At 44.3% G+C, this 21,123-nt stretch overlaps 1 protein-coding gene across 3 annotated transcripts in view; it reads left to right on the top strand.

Moving 5' to 3' along the window:
* Window positions 1–636: 636 nt before the first annotated feature.
* Window positions 637–21,123, top strand: part of RSPO2 (R-spondin 2) — a 158,977-nt gene continuing 138,490 nt past the window's right edge. For 2 of the 3 annotated variants that reach the window (XM_054985328.1, XM_054985326.1), the window contains exon 1: window positions 637–730. In XM_054985328.1, the coding sequence (XP_054841303.1) occupies window positions 637–730 (94 nt within the window). Of the gene's footprint in view, window positions 731–1,888; window positions 1,895–21,123 lie in introns of all 3 variants that reach the window. The other variant, XM_054985327.1, reaches the window with a different exon arrangement.

Here is a 21,123-nt window from a genome sequence, read left to right as displayed (position 1 = left end):
CGCTGCCCCTGAAGAGGCTTCTCATCTCTGTCGGCTTCCTCGACGGCTCCGCTGCCAGGAGCGCGCTGGGTCGCCGGGTGGGTCGGAGGGGCTTCCGAGGCGCCGCGCTGCCTTCTAGGCGCGCTGGGCTTGGGAGTGAGACTCGGGGGCTTGCTTCTGAGTAGATCCAGAAGACATTTAGGCTTAGTCCCGAGGAGGCAGGCATAAGCTCAGGCTTCAGGCGGGCAGCGCTCGTCAGGGTTCGGATCCTGTGCCCGGTTCCCTGGGAGGAAACGTTGCATCCCCGGGTGATTTCTTCCCCGTAGAGAGAGTGACAGCGGCGGAGTTACTTGAAAGTAAGCGCCGTTGAGCCAGGCGGCTTACTCGTAAGTAAGCTTATGTGAGGTTGCAGCCTTGGCAAGAACGCGCTCTCTTTATTGGCTTCTATTTCTCCCACCCTCTTCTTTTCGCAGCTCGAAGGAGATGCTGGAAGTTGCCGGGACTTCGCAGGGTCCGCGAAGGGGCGTGTGAGCGGCGCCCGGGCCGCTCCTCCGCGGAGAGGGGCTTTGCCTTTGCCGCTCCCTGCAGCCGCTGCCGGTAATTTACGCTCGTCTGTTCGCGTTGCCGCTGCGAGCCCCCGCAGCCCGGGAGCGAAGGATGCAGTTTCGCCTCTTCTCCTTTGCTCTCATCATCCTCAATTGCATGGATTACAGCCACTGCCAAGGCGGCCGCTGGAGACGCAGCAAGAGAGGTCAGTAGCGCACCGGTTCCCCGCGCTTCGCTCCTTCTTCAAATGTAACCCCGGCCCGCTGACGTTCCCTTTTTGCACCTGGTTGGTCTCAAACCCTCAAACGTGGGAAGAGTAGGGCTGCTAGGAAACATACCGAATAAAGCGATTTCAATCCAATTTTCAATGCATTTTGCAACTGGATTTTCCTATGTGAAGTGGAGAAATCCACTTGCAAAGGACTGCTAAAGTGGATTGAAAGTGTATTATTCAGCACATGTGGAAGCAGCCTAGGTAGCAATGACTGTAATACTTTTAGTTCTAATATGGATTAAAATATGGTTGGGAAGGGAGTTAACATTGTTCATGGCATTAATCTGGATCGGTTTCTTTTTCATGGAAGGGTTTGTGTGTTCTCCCTTTTCTTCCAGGTTACTTCCCCCTCCCTAATAGGGGGATATCCGACTAACAGTGCAATCTTAAGTGGAGTTACACCCTTCTATCCATTAGAAGAGAATAGTGTGGTTTGGCATTGCACTATAGCTGTTTTATAAACCCTATCATTTGAGTCTCCTGTTCCTAAATATTGTGTACTCATTAAGTCAGGTCCAGGAGTTTCAGTGGAAAACGCCTCTGGATCCCATGCAGAAAGCAAGCTCCACATGAGTTCAGTAAAACTTACTCCTGAGTAAATGTGCCTGTATGGTATGCAACTGTATAAAGGTGCAATTTCAGCACACGTGAAAATAGACTTCTACCTGTTTTAGTTAGCACTCACTGTTGTAATTTCTAGTCTGGGTGGGTTAAAAAGTGGTGTGTCGCCTGCTTCTTCCCCTGTGGCATGTCAGCGTAGGTTTAAGTTTAAACTTTGTTCTGGTCTCTGCTGGGGATCGTGGAAATGAAATGAAGAGACTAGGAGGATTGCAGGTCAACTTGCATGGAGAAGAGGAAGCAGTCTTTTGCATATTGGAACTTGAAAGCCCTTGAGCAGCTCTAGCAAAGCAACGGAAATTTGAGCTAATTACAGATAATAAGTTTGCTCTAGATGTCCAGGGTTGACAGTTCCAGGCCTCCCTGTTGGCGGGTCCCTCTGGACTAGTTGAAATAGCAGAGGTCAAGTTTTTCAGTGAGATGCATTGAATAAGGTCTTTATTTTTAACTGGGGGGGGGAGGAGAGGGGAGGAGGCTGTTGAAGGATGACGCTGTAAATATAGACATCAAAGTGTTTATAGGGCAAATACAGTCATTTACAAGAAATCTTCTAGTATGTTTTAAAGTGCATCCGCTGTATTGACTTTGGTGGGACATCTCCCCTCCCCGCTTTAAAAAAGCCAGCGAATCCTATACATGACTATTTTGAAAGTCCAATTGGTTTCATTGGCTCATGTTTCTAGGAAGGGTGCTTAGGATTGCTGCAGTGTTGGGGTAAGAGTGGCAATAGCTGTGGCTATTCTGTGTTGTAAGCTCACAGCTGAAAATTGTTCTCCCTGACAACTGATGAGGGACAATTGCAACTGACCATTACAACTCCATTGCAATTTTTGGGTGTGTCTTTTACCTTGGCTGTTAAGGGCTGCAAGAAAATGTCCTCTTTCAAATTGGGCAGTATTCAAGCACTAGGCAGGCATGGTTCACATCTGTCAGTGTTACTTCTGATCCATCCCTCCTCCCCCTAGATTGTGGATGCTTCAACACCTGCCAGTTTGGCTCACTTCCTGTTTGCCAGGGATGACCAGGCAGCCGGTGAATTGATGGGCTGTTCATAACCTGTGTGTGTGCATTTGTAGGAATGGGAGACTTGCAGCCATCAGATGAAGGATCGGCTAGGAATCAGTTTCTGATTTCCTGTTGGGGAAATTGGCTCTTCCTTTTGCAAAGTTTTTTTTTTTTTTTAGGGGTGAGTGGGTGATCAGCTGGAACTTGGTTCTTCTGATCTGCAGTTCAGGACTTTGCTGCCTCCCAGGTTTTCTGAGATGCAGCAAATGGTGGTGGGGGCGGGGGGGGGGGCGCTATCATAATCTCAACTGATTTCCTTTTTCTTCTCCCTGCTCCCAAATGTTGGCCTGGGCTGCAGAAAAAAGGAGAGAAACAAACTATTTCTCCTCTTTCTTTTGCACTGCAGAACTTAAAAGCATTGCATTTCTCCCCACCCAGCTTGAAGGGAGAGAAACAAGCTCTTTGGACCCTTCCTTTTGCAGTGCAGCCATTAAAAAGCATTACTTCTTGATCAAGCTCTGATTGGTTGAGACCTCTGAATATAGGCAGCACAGAACTTGGGATTTCAGTCAAACCACAGTTTGTACTAAGTATGATGTGTAATATCTGAATTCTCAAACAACAGTTTGTTAGCAGGGCTGCCTTTTATGGCTGTCTGACCTCAGAAATAGTAAGTAAGTGATATGTCTTTCCTGATGGAGGTGCAGTGAAGACTAACTTGGGTTTATTCACCAACAGGGTTTTGTTGCTTGCATTTGGCAGACAAACCAGAGTATGTGGCATGAACCAGAGTTTAAGTAAGCCTCTGTTCGGCTAAATATAGCCTGTGCTGAAGGCAGTATGGGATCTGATGGACCTCAAAAGATTTAAAAAATAGTCTCTTGGGAAAAACTTAGTGGGTTTAAGGTGGTTTTTAGGGGGGAAGAAGGTTTGTGAGGCTTCCCTGTTGCTACCACAGCAGCCAGTACAGCACAACAGGAATAGGACTTCTACGTGGTATGTTTCCCTGCCCTGGTCCCCCTGCAGTGGCCTTTCCCCCCCATCCCTGGACCACTAGGGTTTTTCAAGGTTTTTTTTTTATTAGAAACTGAATTTGTATTGTTGCTATAACAATGAATATAGCAGGTTCTGTGAATTTCCAGCTTTCCATGTTTAAGAAGTCCCAAGACCTGTTTGTTGTAGAGATATTCCTTTCCCATTATGGGCCCTTCTGCATCAAGTTTTTGCTCCAGATTGTCTTACTAACTATATCAGTCTCTCCCCTCCCTTCCTAGTATACCGAATTGTTGCTCTCCCATTTTTTACCCCATGTTTTTTCAGATCACTGTAAAAGTGGCCTGAAAAAACTTAATGCAAAACCAGGAGAGCGAGGATACTGTATATAAGAAAGGGGGAAAACCTATAAAAAGCCAAACCTGGATCAAAAACCTGGTGTGGAAAGGCTCCACAACGAAAGGGGCTAGTCTGCCCATCGATGCGTGTTCCTCTAGGTTAGTATTTCAAAATCCTGGGGAGGAGAGGGAATGAAAGAAACACACCCAGTTTGTGAAAGGTTCTCTAGTTAGTTACCTAGAAGTAGCTCTGAACTTGCCAGAGGCATTCAGATGAGGAGCTACTAGGTAGTTTGAGGCCATTTCCACACGCCCTTATAGAGACGGCCCACTCATGGAACGTTGGTGACACCTCCATTTGCAAAACAGTTGTGGTCCGTTTGGTTTTTGTTTTTTCTGCGCCTTTTCTGTGACTGCGAAAAGTGCGTTCCCGGAAAAGGCACTGGAAGAATTGGAAGCCAAATGGCCCGCAACCGTTTTGCAAACGGAGAGGTCTGGATTTCTGAGGAAAAGCTGCCAGCGTGCCGTGAATGGGCTGTTCCTATAAGGGCATGTGGAAATGGCCTGTATTTAGATTTTCTAGGAATCGTTTTTATTTTCTGTTTCTTTCCAACAGAGTTTCATGAATGATGTGGTGAGAAAAGGAAGGGTAGTTATTTATGTTACTGTCCTTTATCATATTTGAAGTCGGAGCTTGCATATCTTCCTCTAAGAGGGGCGCATGAGCTGTCTTCATGTTGGAAACATATGCATCTCTTCACAGGAGACATGTCACAAGCCTCCATTTTGCACATTGCAAATAAGGGTAAAAGCAGGAAGTGATGGCCCTTTATGCTTCCCGTTCTCCCTCTCCAAGTTGCCCGTGTTGAGCGTGGTGTGGTGTGGGTGTGGCTGTGGCTGGTTCTTACAGGATCCTCTGTTAAGACAGGGTGTTGATCTCTGGGTGGCACATTGCAGTACTAATGCTGCTAGGGTAATACCTACTTACAGGGCTTTTTTCAGCAGGAACGTGGTAGAACAGAGTTCTGGCACCTCTTAAAAATGGTCATGTGGCCGGTAGCCCTGCCCCCTGATCTCCAGACAGAGGGGAGTTTAGATTGCCCTCCGCGCCACATGGTGCGGAGGGAAATCTAAACTCCCCTCTGTCTGGAGATCAGGGGGCGGGGCCACCGGCCATGTGACTATTTTTGCTGAGGGCAATTTAAACTTTAAAAAACATAAATGTCTCATCCAATTGGTGAGGTGATTTGTTTAGGCTCTGCTTTTTAAAGGGACAGTCTTGTTTCCATCTTTAAGAGACCAGGCATCTCCCTACCTTTAGCCATTCTTCTAGATTTCCAGTTTGTCACTTCTTTAGTGATTCTTTCTTTTTGTGAGGATTGAATTCATGCATCTTTCTCTCCTCCCATCCTTATTATTATTCAGTATATTTATAGCCAGCTTTTTTCACTGAGACTCGAGACGGATTACACAGTGTAAGTCAACACAGTCAATATGATGAGACCTCTGATAAGCAAGGCGCTACGGCTGGGATTACATAAATCTGAAACAAGCATAGAATATTGGACATGATGTGGAATGCACATACAATGCAGAAAAATGGTATTATAGCCAAAGAAAATAATGCAATTAGCAGCAGGATAATACATACAGCAAACAGATAGTACATCCTATACACAGTGGTATAGGCCATAGTCTTGTTCCCTTTGTAAATGCATTCCTCAACCATTTCGTTAGGGTATACCTTGGCTGTATCAGTGAACCTTCTCATTAGTAATCACTCAGTATCATGTGGGCAGCTTGATGTGTGTCTGTTAGAACTTGGTCTTTGTTTTTTTCAATTTTTTCCTTGGGTAAGAACAAAAGAGCACTTGACTGGAGTTGGATTATTGCAAATCACTCTTTGTGGAACGCTGATTCCCAGAAGGCCATGATTGAGAAGTCTATTGATTTGTGAAGTCAGACTTTGGCTTAGGCCTTTGATTTAGTGACGGTTGTTTGGCTTCTCCTTGTGGCTTTGAGGATGAGGCCGCTTAGTAGAGATTAGACAGATTCATGGAAGAGAGTCCTGTCAGTAGCTACTAGCCATGGTGACTAAAGGAAACCTCCACATTTAAAGGCACTGAACCTCCAGGAGGCAACATCAGGGATAGCCTTGGCCCCTAAGGCCTGTTGGTTGGCCCGCCAGGGTAACTGGTTGGCCACTGTGTGAAACATAGGGGTCCCATACCCCGTGTGGGGTCAGGGCATCCCCCGCTCCCAGCCTCTGTCTCCCCTTCACCTAGTCAGCAGAGGGAAAAGGCATGGAAACGGGTACAGTGAGGTCTCAGATGCTCCAGAGCACTTCCACATCTCGCTGGGAGTGACGCCATTCCCCATGCCATATGGAAGCACAGGTCATGCCAGGGGGCTGATTTTTACCAAAGTGGCCTCTGCCATGACCCGTCACTTCTGTGTTGCGCCAAGAACGTTGTCATTCCCAGCGAAATGCAGAGGTGCTCCGGAGCATGTACGTGTGAGGTAAATACTCCTGTCACCACCACCCCCTCCGCCAAACCTCCATCCCCCAGTTTGAGCTCCCAGTGACCCGGCAATCCTAGTGAAACAGGATACTGGTCGAGATGGACCACTGGTCTGATCCAGCAGGGGTTTTCTTATGTTCTGTTAACTTGAACAGTTTTGTTTTTAGATGGACATACAGGACACTTTTGTTGGCTCTTGCTGATGTTCTGCTGACAGAAGTAGGTTAGTCCCCACCCCTCTTCTCCAGGAGCAGGCTACAGCCCCTGAAAGTAATGCTAGGCACCAAGGGACTCTCATGGATAAAAGGCCACAGGGATCATGGGCTGTAGTGGGAAGGGGAACTGGAATGGGGCAACTTCAGCTTCCCCTGTCTTTCTTCAGTGGAAAGTTGTTTGGATGCGGCCCTTTAGCTAAAAAGGGAAGGAACTTCTACTTCTAAACTTCGTCACTTTGGTGCCATGTGCCACTCCAAGTGTTCCAACCCTCCCCCCATGCAAAATATATCTGGATGGGTAGCCATATACCACTGGGTAATAATGCCTGTAAGGTTTGTTTGCGCTGGGTCAGCTGTTATTTATGCCCTCCATTGGGGGATTCCATGTGAATGGTTGTGCAGCACCTGAACAAGGCCTGCATCTATTATCAAGTGACTCTTACCTGAGAGGATGAAGATAATGGCACCGGAAGTCACTTGTGAGCACTATTTGCAAAAATGTGATGATGAGCTGAGATTTTGATTTAATAACTACATACCTGACAATAAGGGACGATTTTGCTAATATCTTAACATCTTGCTTTATGGTGAGGTTCAATCAACAAAAGCTGTAGATAAGCAGATCAAATGGAAATTTAGTGGCAATCGCCTCGATTGCAGAGGCGCCGAGGGGGCGCTGGGGGTGCGCGCTGTGGAGCAACTGAGCGGGAGGGCTGGGAGGACACACGAATGTCAAGCATTCCCCCCATCTCCTACCTGTCGCCTCACAAACTGGAAAGGAGTGGAGGAAAAGTGGTAAATTTCTTTTGGGGGACTGGCGAGGGGGGTGGGATGGAATAATGACAGAAGAAAGCAAAGGGGAAGGGAAAGGAGAAAGCGGGAAGGGCCTGGAGAAACAGCTGTGCCTCAGGGTGTGAGCTTTGAATGAGCTGCTGAAGATGCAAACCCTTCTTCCAGGCACAAGCCTGCTGGACGCGAGGGCACCCAAAGACCATTCTAGGGTGGGCTGCTGCTGCCCCGTACTGCTGCCGCTGCCAGCACACAGCTGTGGGCCAGGCATGGCAGGTGGCCGGGGCAGTGCAGGGCAACTGAGCAGTCTGGGTGTGCGCACATGTGCATGTGCACATGCGCGTGGCAGCAAGGTGCCCCCGGCCTCAGGCACCAGAAACTCTGGCACCGGCCCTGACTGCAGCAGCAGTATAGACAACAGTGTTTCACCAGATCTCCTTGCTGGTTTTTGAGAGTCCTGCAGCACATCAGCTAGCAGTTCCTTTTCAGCCTGAAGGCCACATCTTGGTCTCTACTTGAGGGCTCCGAGTTGGATGCTGGCTCTTCCTGTTTCCGGTGTCAGTGGCCCTCCAAAGTTGGTGACCACCCCAGTATGGATCTTAAACTGTTACTAATAGCCCTCAATCCTTGAACTGCTTAACAGTTTTTTAAGGATAGTTTTAGGTGGGTAGCTGTGTTGATCTTCAGTAGAACAGCAGGATTTGAGTCCAGTGGCACTTTGGTGATCAGTGAAATTTTAATTGTAAGCTTTTGAGAGTCAAAGCTCCCTTCTTCAAACACCTTCTGAAGGAGCTCTGTCTCTTGAAAGCTCACACCCTGAAAATCTTTGTTGGTCTCTAAGGGGCCTGTGGATTAAAATCCTGCAGTTTTTAAGGAGTGTCAGCTATTTAGTTGATGCTGAAGTCCAGGGGACCGATGGTCCTGATAAAGTGAAGTTTCCACAGCCATATGTGAATCCAGGCCATAATTTGTCCATCTCTTCTATCGTGAAAGTATATGCTTTTCTCTGCTCATCTCAAAAAAGTTGATAATCCCTTTAAATGTTTTCTTCTTTTCTGTAATTGGCTCTCCCCTTTCACATTTTCCCTAAGTTTTGAAAAGCAGTCTATGAATAATAAAGCATAGGATAGCACAGCCAAGGCGTTTCAGGTGTTGTGTTAAGATTGCTTGATGATTAGCAAGCAAAGTTATGAGGCCAAAGTAGCATTTGCTTTGAGAACAACGGTACTCATGTTGATATTTCTCCTTCAAGTTCTAACTTTCTTCCATCCCTGCCCCCTTCCAACCCTCTACTTCCCAACAGATGGTTTCAGAATTGTATTTTATGGTGTGTGGCTAAAATGACATCAGTCTTTTCTTTTTTCCCACTGACTGACCAAACTATCTGTGCTGACAAAAGCTATAGTGTGTCTTTAATTAAATGTGGAACTACTTTAGAAGCTGAGCTAGACAGTGAAGGGTGCTAGTAATGTTTCTTCTTTTGCAAGACAGCTTAAGGACTGCGTAGCAGGAAGACTGAAATGAACAGAGATCTAACCCACGTTGTGCGAATTATCCCCCTCCAGTCTCAACTCCCCAATCCATAAGCTGGTTTTAATTGAGCTCATGTTCTCCCGTTGATATTAGAACAACGGTTGTTCTTGCAGGACAACTGACCTGCCACAAAGAGATTGAGTCCCACTTAGCTCCTTGTCAGACATGCAGCTATTGGCTAAATAGAATCAGTGTTGACAGTTGACTTATTGAAAGTTAGTCTGTGCTGTCACTCCTGGGCTTTTATTGAGGTCTGTGGAAAATGCCGCTTGTTCAGCTAACTTAAAGAAATGTGCGCTAGTATGTTAATGGCTAATCCGTGCATATAGCCGAGGTTATATGTGATGCTGACTGTGTAATGCCAAAATGTAGGATTAAAATTCCTGTAACAATTCTTTTCTCCCCTCCTTCTCCACATCCCATCTGCAAATAATCAGGCATGCACTGTGGGGTACTGGCAGTTAGAGTCTCTCTGGCATTCTGTTGTGTCTCTTACGTGATCTCAGATGCTCCATAATATCACTTTCTTAATGAAATAAAATTCCTGGCATAGGACAACTCCTCTGTGGAGTTGCGTCCAGTCGAGAATAGCAAGTAAATCTGCCATATTTTTTTGACTAATGGGTATGATAATACAGTTCTTTAAAAATAAAACAGGCAGAGGAAGTTGCACTTTCATAGGTCTTTATGTACCGGGCAGGATTTTAGCGAGTATCATTCTGGTAGATTTGCCGCCTACAATTTCATAAATCTTTCTCCCTCCCTAAATTGAGCCATACGAGGTGAGCATTCTGTTTTTCTTCATCTCCTTCAAACTTGCTGGATCTCCATGTTTATGATGGAGTTTTTTTAAAAATGCATGATTAAACCTGCAATGTAGTATAACCTACACATTATATGGTAAAGCAGCTTTGGAAGGAGGAAGGTTAGGCAGGATAAATATTGATGAGTTTTAATTCTTTTCTCCAAATGCTGTTTTCCCACTACAAATGGTTTTCTCCAGTAGTTGATTTATTTCATTTTAAAATTTTATACTCTCAATGAAGGTATTATGTCAGCTCCTGAAAAACTTAATAAAGTTAAACAATAAATCATAAAAATGTCAGCAATATTAAAATTTCAACAATAGCCGCCAAACAGTAAAGCAAGACTTAATATGTTGTAACAATCTAAGGGCCAGTATTGTATAGTGGTTAGAGTAGGAGGCCCACTTTTTAATCCTCACTGGATGACCTTAGGCCAGTCTCACTCTTTCAGCCTAACCTACCTCACAGGGTTGTTGTGAGGATAAAACGGAGGAGAGGAGAATGATGCAAGCTGGTCTGGGTCCCCACTGAGAGAGGACGGTGGGGTATAAAGGAAGTAAATATTAACAACAAGCAGGAGGGGCAGAGTTAAATCACATGAATTGTTGCCAAAACCCTGGGAAAATGTCTTTACCTTATACCTGAAATGCAGAAGAGAGGAGATGCCTGCTCAAGGGATGCTGGGAGGGAACTTTACAGTTCAGGCTTACCACAGAGACTGTATTGGAACATTCAGTCTTTAGTGCCCACTCGACACATCCTTGAAAGGCCTTGGGTGATGATCTGATTCATATGGCAGCAGAGCACTAGCACTTTCAATTTGTTCTGAAATGAATTGTCAGGCATGGAAGCTCTTTCTGAAGTGGCAAGATGTATTCTTGGAGATTTCTGTCAACTGTCTTACTGCTGAATTTTTGAACAGCACCTCCAAGGCTGCCATATGTAGGAGAATTTTGGCTATGTCTGTCTTCTCTAAAACAGGCATGGCTAGGTACTGGGGTGTGCATAATGAAAATCACAAACTACAAATTGCAAAAAACTTGTTTCCAGTTCTTACTTGTGACTATTTGGAACACAAAACGCTAGTCCTGACCACTTGGTAGTCACAAAACCTCTCCATGAAAAAAAAATCCATGGTTTTTTTCGCTCTGAGTTCTGGTGTTTATCAGCAATACAGCATGAGCTTGTTTTCATTTTGAACCTGTATTGGTTTCTTGGATAATTTCTCCTTTCCAGGCAAAATGTTTCAAGGGAGGGGAAAAAAGCACTCCCAGCCAATCCAAGCTGCAGAGAGCTGCCATTCTTCTTCCCCCTTCCCCTCTCTTTGTGGGCTTGGCTTGCTCAAGGGCCCATGGAATTCAAATGCTTTACCCAATTTACTTGGAACTTAGGGGTTCTTTGAAGGATAGGCAGAAGACACCCCCCCTTGAAGTCCCCCATAAGGAATAATAAATGTACAATGATGGCCGGGGAGGGGGCTGCAACGGAAGTTTTCCTCACTTTCTCAAAGGAAGCAAACAACAAACCATAACAAGGAAGAAAAGCAAATCCAGAGTTTTTAGTGGAAAGGTAAAACTCTTTTTTAAAATTGTCAGTCACTGTAAGAGAAGGGAAATGAAAGAATACAGGGCTATTTTTTAAATGCTGGTGGCTGGCTGAAGCTCTCATGCTGGATGGCTGCTGATTGATGGCCATTTTAGAAATTAGTAGTAGGGATGCCAGGTCCCCTGATAGGGGCAAGGGATCTCCCACTTCCACCCTCCGCCCCGTCATTACTCACCTGACCAGTGGGGGGTGGGAATTGGCTTCCCAGGTGCACTCCTGTCATTGTGCTGCCCTTGGAGTGCTCACGCCCTTTGCAGGGGGCTGATTTAGGGGCCAAAATTGGCCCACTGCGAAGCACACTGTGAAGCACAGGAGCAGTCCCAGGCCCTGTGTTATGATGTCACTTCCTGGAAATGATGTCATCATGCTGCCCCAGGAGTGCATGCTTTGCATGCAAAGACAAGAAGAAAGGTGAGTGCCAGGTCCCTTTCTCCTGTGGGGAGAGTAAGGGGTTCCGGCAACCCTAATTAGTTGAGAGAATTTAGTGCTGCTACACAGAGAGGGGGCCTATATTGAGCTTCTTTAATATCACCCCCTTTGTTTAATTGGCTTGAAATTCATGGGTTCTTTAGATTAGAGAGAGGACTGTTCTGTGCGATTTTATGCCATAACGTGCAAAAACAGTTGCCCTAGATCCTCTAGTAGGTCCCCCTTCCCCATTGCAAAGAATGACCATGAAAGCCATAAGAATGGGGAAAAAACCCTGATGAATTTTGACCCCGACCTAGCAACACCCCAGTGGAAAACTACCTATCATATTAAACATTTTACTCAACAGTCCCAGATATGTAACCACAACACAATTCTAGATGCATACCCCTACTAGTTTTCTGGGTAGAAGCAGAAATGTCTTCAATAGCGTCAGCAACCTTTTGATATCCTCTAGTGTAACTTCATCGAGAATCAGCTGGTTTCTTAGCTATATTATCAGAGTCACTAAAACACATTGGCACATATTTTGCATCTGTATATGCGTAGAGAACCATTTGTGGAAGAACTTTGGATAGGTGAAATGGCAGGTGGGAAAGCGTTTTACATCCATCCCTTCCAGATGCTTCTGGGCTCTGTCCTCCCAAAGAGGCCGTTGCTCATTATAAAAGTTATCTGGATACTCACGGCCTATGTAATTTGAAGAGAATCTGTAGACCCAGTCCAGCACACAATGAAGTCCATTCATATAACATTTTAAAATTTTATTTTCAGCTTGATCCACACATCAGTTTAGTGATCCTTGCAATATCCTCTAAGGCTGATATAACCCCCCGCCCCAACAAAAACCCCTAGCCTCGATTAGTAAGGTGTTAAATATCTTTTTCTCTGAGGAAAAATGGGAATCATAAATTGAAAAGACAGAACTATTCAACTTTTCATGTGAGTTCTGTAGTTGTGTGAGTACAGCAGTTACAAAATAAATATATTTTTTCAGCGATCCCTTCAAATCAGAAATAAGTTCGGCCTAACTAGTGTATCAGAAATACTTTTTTCTGTTCACTAAGTTATTCATGCCAGTTAGAAATGCCCATCCATGTCTTCTTATGCTTGTTTAATTCCTTAACAGAGGAGCCTTGTGGGGTTGGTGGTTTGGCTTTTAGAATAATATCTGACCTCCCTCGAAGAGCTCCATTTTGATGTTGAATGTGTGTTCTAGTCACATTTTGTAGGTTTTTTTCATTTTGATTTATAGACGTGGGGAAAAGAAAAGCTGATTCATGGTGCAATCCAGAAGTTACTTAATGTGGAGCAGGCCCATTTAATTTAATACATTGCCCACTGGAAAGCAGGAGCAAAATTTCATCAAACATGCTGAGAGAAATTTCCAGTTAAGTAGGGTTTGGGTTGCATGTATTCTTATGAAAGCTAACTAAGGCAGCTGTGCTGTGTATACTTGGGAGTAATTCCAATTGAGCTTAATTCAAAGTAATTATCTTTTTATAAGGCTACAAGGATGGTCCATAAACTAGCAACATTTTATTATCAAATTTCTTCTCTGTCAACATTAAATAGTGGGTTCAGACATCACATAGTTCAACAGCTCTTTATTCAGCAGGAACACAGACTGAACAGAAGCCCTCAATATATATACAGAAGCTCCACCCCAAGAATAACTGATAGCCAATGAGAATGCATACTTTACAATACCATCATTTGCATAAACTATATACAATGTATGAAGTAGGCAGGCCACTGATTGGTCTTTATTATAGAGGACCGATTGGCTGCTGCCTTGAGAAAGTAACCAGTGATATTGCAGGGATTATGGACCAATGAGAATGCAGGCATTGGGAGCCATGACTGAACCTTAAGCTCAACACAGTATAGTGCATTACAATCAATACAGTAAATACCTTAGAGGCCTTGCTCGGCCAACTAAGCCCAGTACACAACAGTCAACATGACTACCATATGTTGGTAGTCAATGGCGTTTCATCAGATTGGAGGGAGGCGTCCAGTGGGGTGCCACAGGGCTCGGTACTTTTCAATTTTTTTATCAATGATCTGGATGAAGGAGTGGGAAGGGCTGCTCATTAAATTGGCTGATGATACCAAATTGGGAGGAGTGGCAAACACCCAAGAAGATAGAGTTAAAATTGAACAAGACCTGAATACTCTGGAGAAGTGGGCAGTTGTAAACAGGATGCAATTCAACATGATAAGTGCACAGTATTACATCTGGGTCACAAAAATGTGAAGCACAAATACAGGATGGGGGATACACTTCTGGGAAGTAGTGTATGCGAAAGAGATCTTGGAGTAAGAGTGGACTGTAAATTAAATATGAGCAGTCAGTGTGATGCGATGGCAAAAAAGGCAAACTCAGTCTTGGGTTGTGTCAAAAGGGCCATTGCATCGAAATTGCAGAAGGTCATAGTTCCTCTCTATACTGCCTTGGTCAGGCTGTACCTGGAATACTGTGTGCAGTTCTGGAGGCCTCAATATACAAAAAGGATGTGGACAAAATTGAGAGGGTGGAGAAGAGAGCGATGAGAATGATCCGGGGTCTGGAGACTGAGCCCTACAAGGAAAGGCTGAGGGCCTTGGGAATGTTTAGTTTGGAGAAAAGGAAATTGAGGGAGGACATGATTGCTCTCTTTAAATATCTGAAAGGCTGTCATTTGGAGGAGGGCAAGGAGCTGTTCCAGTTGGCAGCAGAGGATAGGACTCAAAGCAATGGGCTTAAATTACATGCAGAAAGGTACCAGCTGGATATTTGGAAAAACTTTTTCACGGTCAGAGTAGTTCAAAGGTGGAATCAGCTGCCAAGGGAGGTGGTGAGCTCCCCTTCACTAGCAGTTTTCAAGAAGAGGCTGGATTAATATTTGTCAGAGATTCTTTAGGCTCATCCTGCATTGGGCAGGGGATTGGACTAGAAGGTCTGTATGGCCCCTCCCAACTCTGTGATTCTGTGATATATTAAGACAACATCAGCTGGGGACAAAAACGTTATGGACACAGACATCACTTCTGAACACTCCCCCAAATGTGAAGTCACAGGGTTTGTGCTGCCACCCCCTCCCCTACCCCTGCTGTCCAATTAATCCAGTGCTGGGGAGAAAGGGAGTTGGAGGTTGCCTCCTGTGGAGTTGATGGAAGGGACATGTCTTCAGTGTCACTGGCACGAAAGTTGTGCTGAATCAGTCAGAGCGTGTCACAGAACACCTATAAGGTGATAATTAGAGCAGTCAAGAAAGTTTTCTTCATTGTCACTGTGACTTGGATCCCACCTAGAATTCTGCAGGTTCAAGGAGGAGGGTGGCAGTTTTTGCTGATTCCATAGCTAGTTCCATAGGCAGTTTTTGCTGATTCCATAGCTAGTCTGAATTGCCCCTTGAAATGCTTTTCCTGGAAGATGGAGATCCCTCCCCCAGGAATAGCAGAGAGAAATTCTAGTCAGGATCCAGTCTTGTGTGTTCCCAGTTGACTGTGTGTTATGCACTGTCAAGTTGCTTCCGACTTATGGCAACCGTATGAATGAAAGGCCTCCAAATGTCCTATCGTTAACTGCCTTGCTCTAATCTTGCAAACTGGAGTACGTGACTTCCTTTATTGAGTCAAGCCATCTCATTTTTGGTTCTTCTTCTTTTCCTGCTGCCTCCCACTTTTCCTAGCATTATTGACTTTTCCAGAGAATCTTGTCTTCTCAGATGTGACCAAAGTATGATAGCTTTAGTTTTGTTATTTTAGCTTCTAGGGAGAATTCTAGAATGTGATCTAGAACCCTCTTATTTGTCTTTTTGGCCATCCATGGTATCCTTAAGTCTCTCCTCCAGCACCACATTTCAAATGAACCCGTTTTCTTCCTGTCGGCTTTCTTCATTGTCCAACTCTCACATCCATACACAGGAATCATACTGTGGATTATCTTGATTTTTGTCTACAGTGACCCAAGAGCTTAAGGATCTCTTCTAGTTCCTTCATAGCTGCCCTTCCAAGTCTCAATCTCCTTCTGATTTCTTGGTTGCAGTCTCCCTTTTGGTTGATGATTGAGCCAAGGGATAAAAAACCTTGAACAATTTCAGTTTCTTCATTGTCAACTTTGAAATGGTGTAATTCTTCAGTTGTCTTCTTCACATTCAGCTGTAATCCTGCTTTGGCACTTTCCACTTTACCCATTGTTGTTTCAAGTCTTCACTATTTTCTGTCAGTAAAGTGGTGTCACCTGCATATCTCAAATTGTTAATGTTCCTTCCCCCAATTGTCACTCCACCTTTATCTGAATCTAATCTAATTTTTCTTATGATACATTCTGCACGTTCCCGATTGTGTCCAGCGCAATTATTTAAAACGAACACGTCTCATATCAGTACTGTCTACTCTGACTGGCAACAGCTGTTCTTCAGTGTCTTAGGTAGAGGTCTTTCACATCATTTGATCCTTGACGATACTGAGGACTGAACCTGAGAAGTTCTGCATGGGAGGATGATGCTGTGCCACTGAGCCAAGGAAGGGTTCCAACTAGGGCTTTTTTCTGGGAAAAGAGGTGGTGGAACTCAGTGGGTTGCCCTCGAAGAAAATGGTCACATGGCTGGTGGCCCCGCCCCCTGATCTCCAGACAGAGGGGAGTTTAGATTGCCCTCCGCACCGCCAAGCGGTGCAGAGGGCAATCTAAACTCCCCTCTGTCTGGAGATCAGGGGGCGGGGCCACCAGCCATGTGACCATTTTCAAGAGGTTCCGGAACTCCGTTCCCCTGCGTTCCCGCTGAAAAAAAGCCCTGGTTCCAACTGAATGAGGTTTGGCTGAAAGCTGTGATAATTCTGCTGGATTCTTTTGGATAAAATCTCTGATTCATCTGCAGATTGTGTAGCAGAGGAGATGGGGGTGCTGTCTGGTCAGGTTCATCTGGGCAGTTTTTGATGAGTCCCTTTACTGTATATTGGTAGGGATACGGGACTTGCCAAGGTCACATCCTATGAACTGGACTTGTCTTTCTAGATTTCTGAAGTTATCCTTCATTGCAGATTTTGAAAAGCTCTTTGTCAGAGGGAAATTTTCTCAGTTGCTTTAAGGTAGATGCTGCTAGGCTTTTCTGAAAAACTCTTCTCTGCTAGTGAATTATTCAGAAAGTTACAGGACAGATTCAAATTTGTGCCATTCCTTCCTTTCTTTATTTAGGAAACATATATGTTCCAATGTCATGTATGAAGTGGCTTACAAGTAACTCGCCCTCAATAAAATAATACAAAAATATCAATAAAAATACCAAAGTGACATATTAAGCCCAAGAGCAGGGTGGATAAAAATCAATGATTTTTTTAAAAAAATCAAAAAAATCAGATTTTTTTTATTTAAATCGGATTTTTTTTATTTAAATCGTATGTTTTTAAATAAAATGCTTTTTGAGGAAAATATATTACCATCCAATGGTTATTCCATCATGAAATAAAGATTAGTTTTTAATTATGTAGAATAAGGCTGTATATGTTTAATTTTTTTGGTAAATAAATTCCATTAATCCATTTACAATGTCATGCTCTTCCAGAGGTTTTTGTAAGATTATTGGGCAGTTTCTCTGCCTACAAGATATTATCACAGATGCTTGGTTTTGCAGTTCTCAAAACTGAATTTGTGTCAGCTCAGCAGAGATCACATGCCTCTTCTTCACAGCAAAAATGTTATAACATGAACAGAGTTGAGAAAAAGACCTTAATCCTATTGTTCTACAAACCTATGAAGACAGAATCAACCCCTTCAGTGCTAAGTTTCAAGAAGTTCAATGAATAGAAACAATATTTTTCTGATTGTTTGGAGTGGAATAGATCTGCACAAGAAGAAACTAAGTGTGAGGAGGGAGGGGCAAGCAGTACAAAATGAAAGTGAAACTTTTTGAGCACAATACTGCACAAGTCTTTGGATCTTTTGTGTGTATGACCTGAGGTTTATCACATTCTTTCCTTGGAAGAAAAAACCTATAATGGCAGCAGGCCGTAAAAGAGACCCAGTTTGGGAATACTTTAATGAAGTTCCTTTACCTATCGGTAAGGCAGGCATGCGTGCAAAATGCAAACACTGCAACAAAGAAATGCAAGGCCTAGTGGCCCGAATGAATCTTTATGTAGAAAACTATGATTTAAATCAAGCCTTACTGACTAGTGATTTAAATCGTGATTTAAATCAGTTTGATTTAAATCAAATCCACCCTGCCCAAGAGCAAAAGCAACCGTTGCAAAACATAAAAATGTCTGTAGACCATAAAATAGCTGAAATGATTTTTTAAAAAAACTTAATTAAAAGCCTGGGTAGTCATAAACATTTTGGCCTGGTTTATGAATGACAGTATATTGAGCCTCAAGGGGGAGGGCATTCCAAAGGTGAGGTGCCACCACTGAAAATGCCCTGTCTCTGGTTGCCTCCTGCCTCACCTCTGAAGGCAGAGAGAACAGGGCTGGGAAGGCATCTCTTAAGTGGTGGACTGGATAGTACAGGAGGAGACTTCTAGATAGGGTGAGCTCAATTCAAGATTCTCTTTTTTACCTTTAAAAAGGTAAAAGCCTGGGACCCACATATCTGAGGGATTGCTTCATCCCATTTGAGCCTCTGTGATACCTGTACTCTTCCCAGCAACACCCACTTTGTGTCGCATCTCTGAGGGAACTTAGGTTGGCCACAGGCCATGCAGTGGCTGTTCCTACGGCAGCTTCACCTCTTTGGATTGGACTGTCCAGTGAGCTCTTTGGATTGGACTGTCTCCGCTGTCCTTTAGGAGAGTTCATTAAGCCCAGCTGTTTTGAAGGGCTTTCCATTACCAGCTTTAAATTCTCTGGGGGTGGCTTTTAATGGCGATTTCAGACTTTAAGTGGTTTTATGGCATATTGCATTGTATTATTTTTGGAAACTGGTTTAAGCTAGAAAGGAAAGGTGGTGTACAAATGCCTCCAATAATTAAATATCTCTAGTATTTTGCTGGCGTTGTAGGCAGGGGTGTCAGCACATCTCTGGAAAGCCTGAAAGCATACTCCAGGTCTGGCCTCCCTTTACCCAAGCATCTGTTTCAAGATGTATGTGGGTTAAAAGCCAGCAGACCAATTACAAAGAAAAGGCCTCTGGATTTGTCAGTGCGGTCTTGATAGCCCTTTCAGATGCTTGCTTTCCAAGTTGGTTAATGCACTGATGCCTTTTTGAGCTTCTAATGCATTGTTGGATGATGGTCACTTGGCATGTCCCACTTATGGCAGCAGTTTGGGGTTCTTTGGATCATTTCTTGGGAAGCTGCATCCTTCCAATCAACGCATTTGACTTGACCGAACGAGCGATTTCAAGAGCAGAGAAGCATTTTTTTTAATGGAGTGAATATTGTGCTGTGTCTTCTAGCACCGCAACATTAAAAAAGAGGGTCGAGTGCAGTAGTAGGATTGTGCAAGGTCCACTCACAAATACCCGTATTTCCAGCTTCCTTTTCCTGCCTGCAGCCATTTCTAACCCCTTGGAAAGTTTATCCCTGGGGTCATGGGGCCTTGTGAAGTAATAGCCACATGGGTCAGAAGACTGCAGTGGGAAGGGGGCAAAATGGCTTCCACTTTCATCAACAGGGAGCTCTGCTCAAGACAGAGAGATTTTGCCTGCTTCTTCTTCCCCACTGCAGCCTTCCAGCTGTCATTGCCATTACTCTACACGGGTCCCATTACTCTGGGAATAAATTTTCCTGTGGTCAGCAATAGCTACTAAAAGGAGGGCGGAGCTGGGAAGGTTGGTGTCCACTGGTGGATTACAGGATCCAACCCTTAAAATATTAAAAACAACTAAAATAAGCTGTATCTATAAGATTAGTTGACAAGACAGAAGATAGTGTTCAAACGTTTTTGCCATATTGCTGAGCATCTGGGATGGTAAACCTATGATAGGAAGCGCTTCGGTGATTAAGATATTTTTGAAGCATAAATTCAAAGTGGATTCACCATATAAACAAGGGGAGAATCTCATATTAAGCTCCCCTCCATCAGAGGACAAGTATTCAAGTTCTGCCCACTTCCCAAGTTAATTCTCACATTCACTTTTAAAATAACAAGGCTGTGCTCTGACCTCAATGGCCCAGGCTAGCCCAGTTTCATCAGGTCTCAGAAGCTAATCTGGGTTGGCCTTGATTAGTAATTGGATGGGAGACCCCCCAAGGAAGTCCAGGGTTGTTACAGGCAATGACAAATCACATCTGAATGTATCTTGCCTTGAAAACTCTGGGGATTACCATAGGTCACCTGAAATTTGATGGCATTTTCCACCATCACGATTGTTGCCATGTGATTCTTCCTGCCACTTGTCCATAGTGATCACATACCCTGGATGCACTCCTATATGAGAAGAATAACCATATCCTGGGGGGAAAAAATGAGCTTGTGATGCATCTCCGGAAAAGGCAAAGTCTTGAGTCTCATCAGAAAGGGGGGGGGCATTTGTAGAAACAGAGTTCATCATGCCCCAATGACAAGTAAAAGTCACCCACTTGGGTGCTGAAAGTAAGCAGACCCTTGCACTGGTAGAAGCTCATTCTACCAGCAGACAGAGCCATAGTTAGCAGAACAGATTCATGCTATTCAGCCCATGGTTCTAGGACAAGATATGTTTTGTAGGTGATTTAATGGGCTTAGACCAGCAGGTGTTTCTGGGATGTGTGTACGTGTTATGGGGTTTTAATTCTGTTGTGCATGGCTTCAGATTTGAATTGCAATCCACCTTTAGCCACAAGGGAAAGGCACAAAAATATTAATCAACAAATGCACTGTTTTGTTCTGGTTTCTACAAGGCAGAATGAGCTCCTGTGGTCACTTTATGTCTCCACAGTGTCAGGTGGGTAGCTTTGTCGGTGTGCAGTAGAACTGCAAGATCCGGGTCCAGTGGTACCTTAAAGACCAGAAAGATTTTCAGGGCATAAGCTTTTGCGAGTCAAATCGCCCTTCTTCAGATATTGGTCAGAAGGGGTATCTAATGCAGGGAGCTTTGACTCTTGAAAACTTATGCCCTGAAAATCTTGTTGGTCTTTGAGGTGCTGCTGGACTCGAGTCTTGCTGCATCTCATAGTGGTACCTTCCAAAGAAGCCAGTGTACCATCCCTGTACTGCTGAGTGCAGATGTCCCAGATTGTGATGATGATGGGGGAGCTGGGGGAGCACTTTACAGAGCTCGCCATCCTAAGTACCATCCCAAGAGCTGCTGTGCTAGCAGCCTGTGCTTAAATGCTTTGGATGATGTAAACCCAACGGCACAGTGCCAGCGATAATGTGAGAGAAAGCATTTAGGGATGGTGTTCCAACCACTTTACTGGATGACGCATGTAATGAAGTTGCCCAGTAAATTCCTATCATATCAAGATTACAATTGCAAGACATAAATGTGGCCAATCTTTTTTTTTTTAAAAGATGGTACCATCCGCTGCAGAATCCAGTCAAATATTTTAAACAAATAGCTCTTCA

Source organism: Eublepharis macularius, chromosome 7 (genome assembly GCF_028583425.1).
Source record: "Eublepharis macularius isolate TG4126 chromosome 7, MPM_Emac_v1.0, whole genome shotgun sequence".
Lineage (NCBI taxonomy): Eukaryota > Metazoa > Chordata > Lepidosauria > Squamata > Eublepharidae > Eublepharis > Eublepharis macularius.
Note: the sequence above shows the minus strand (reverse complement) of the source record. Positions and strands in the feature narration are given on the sequence as shown.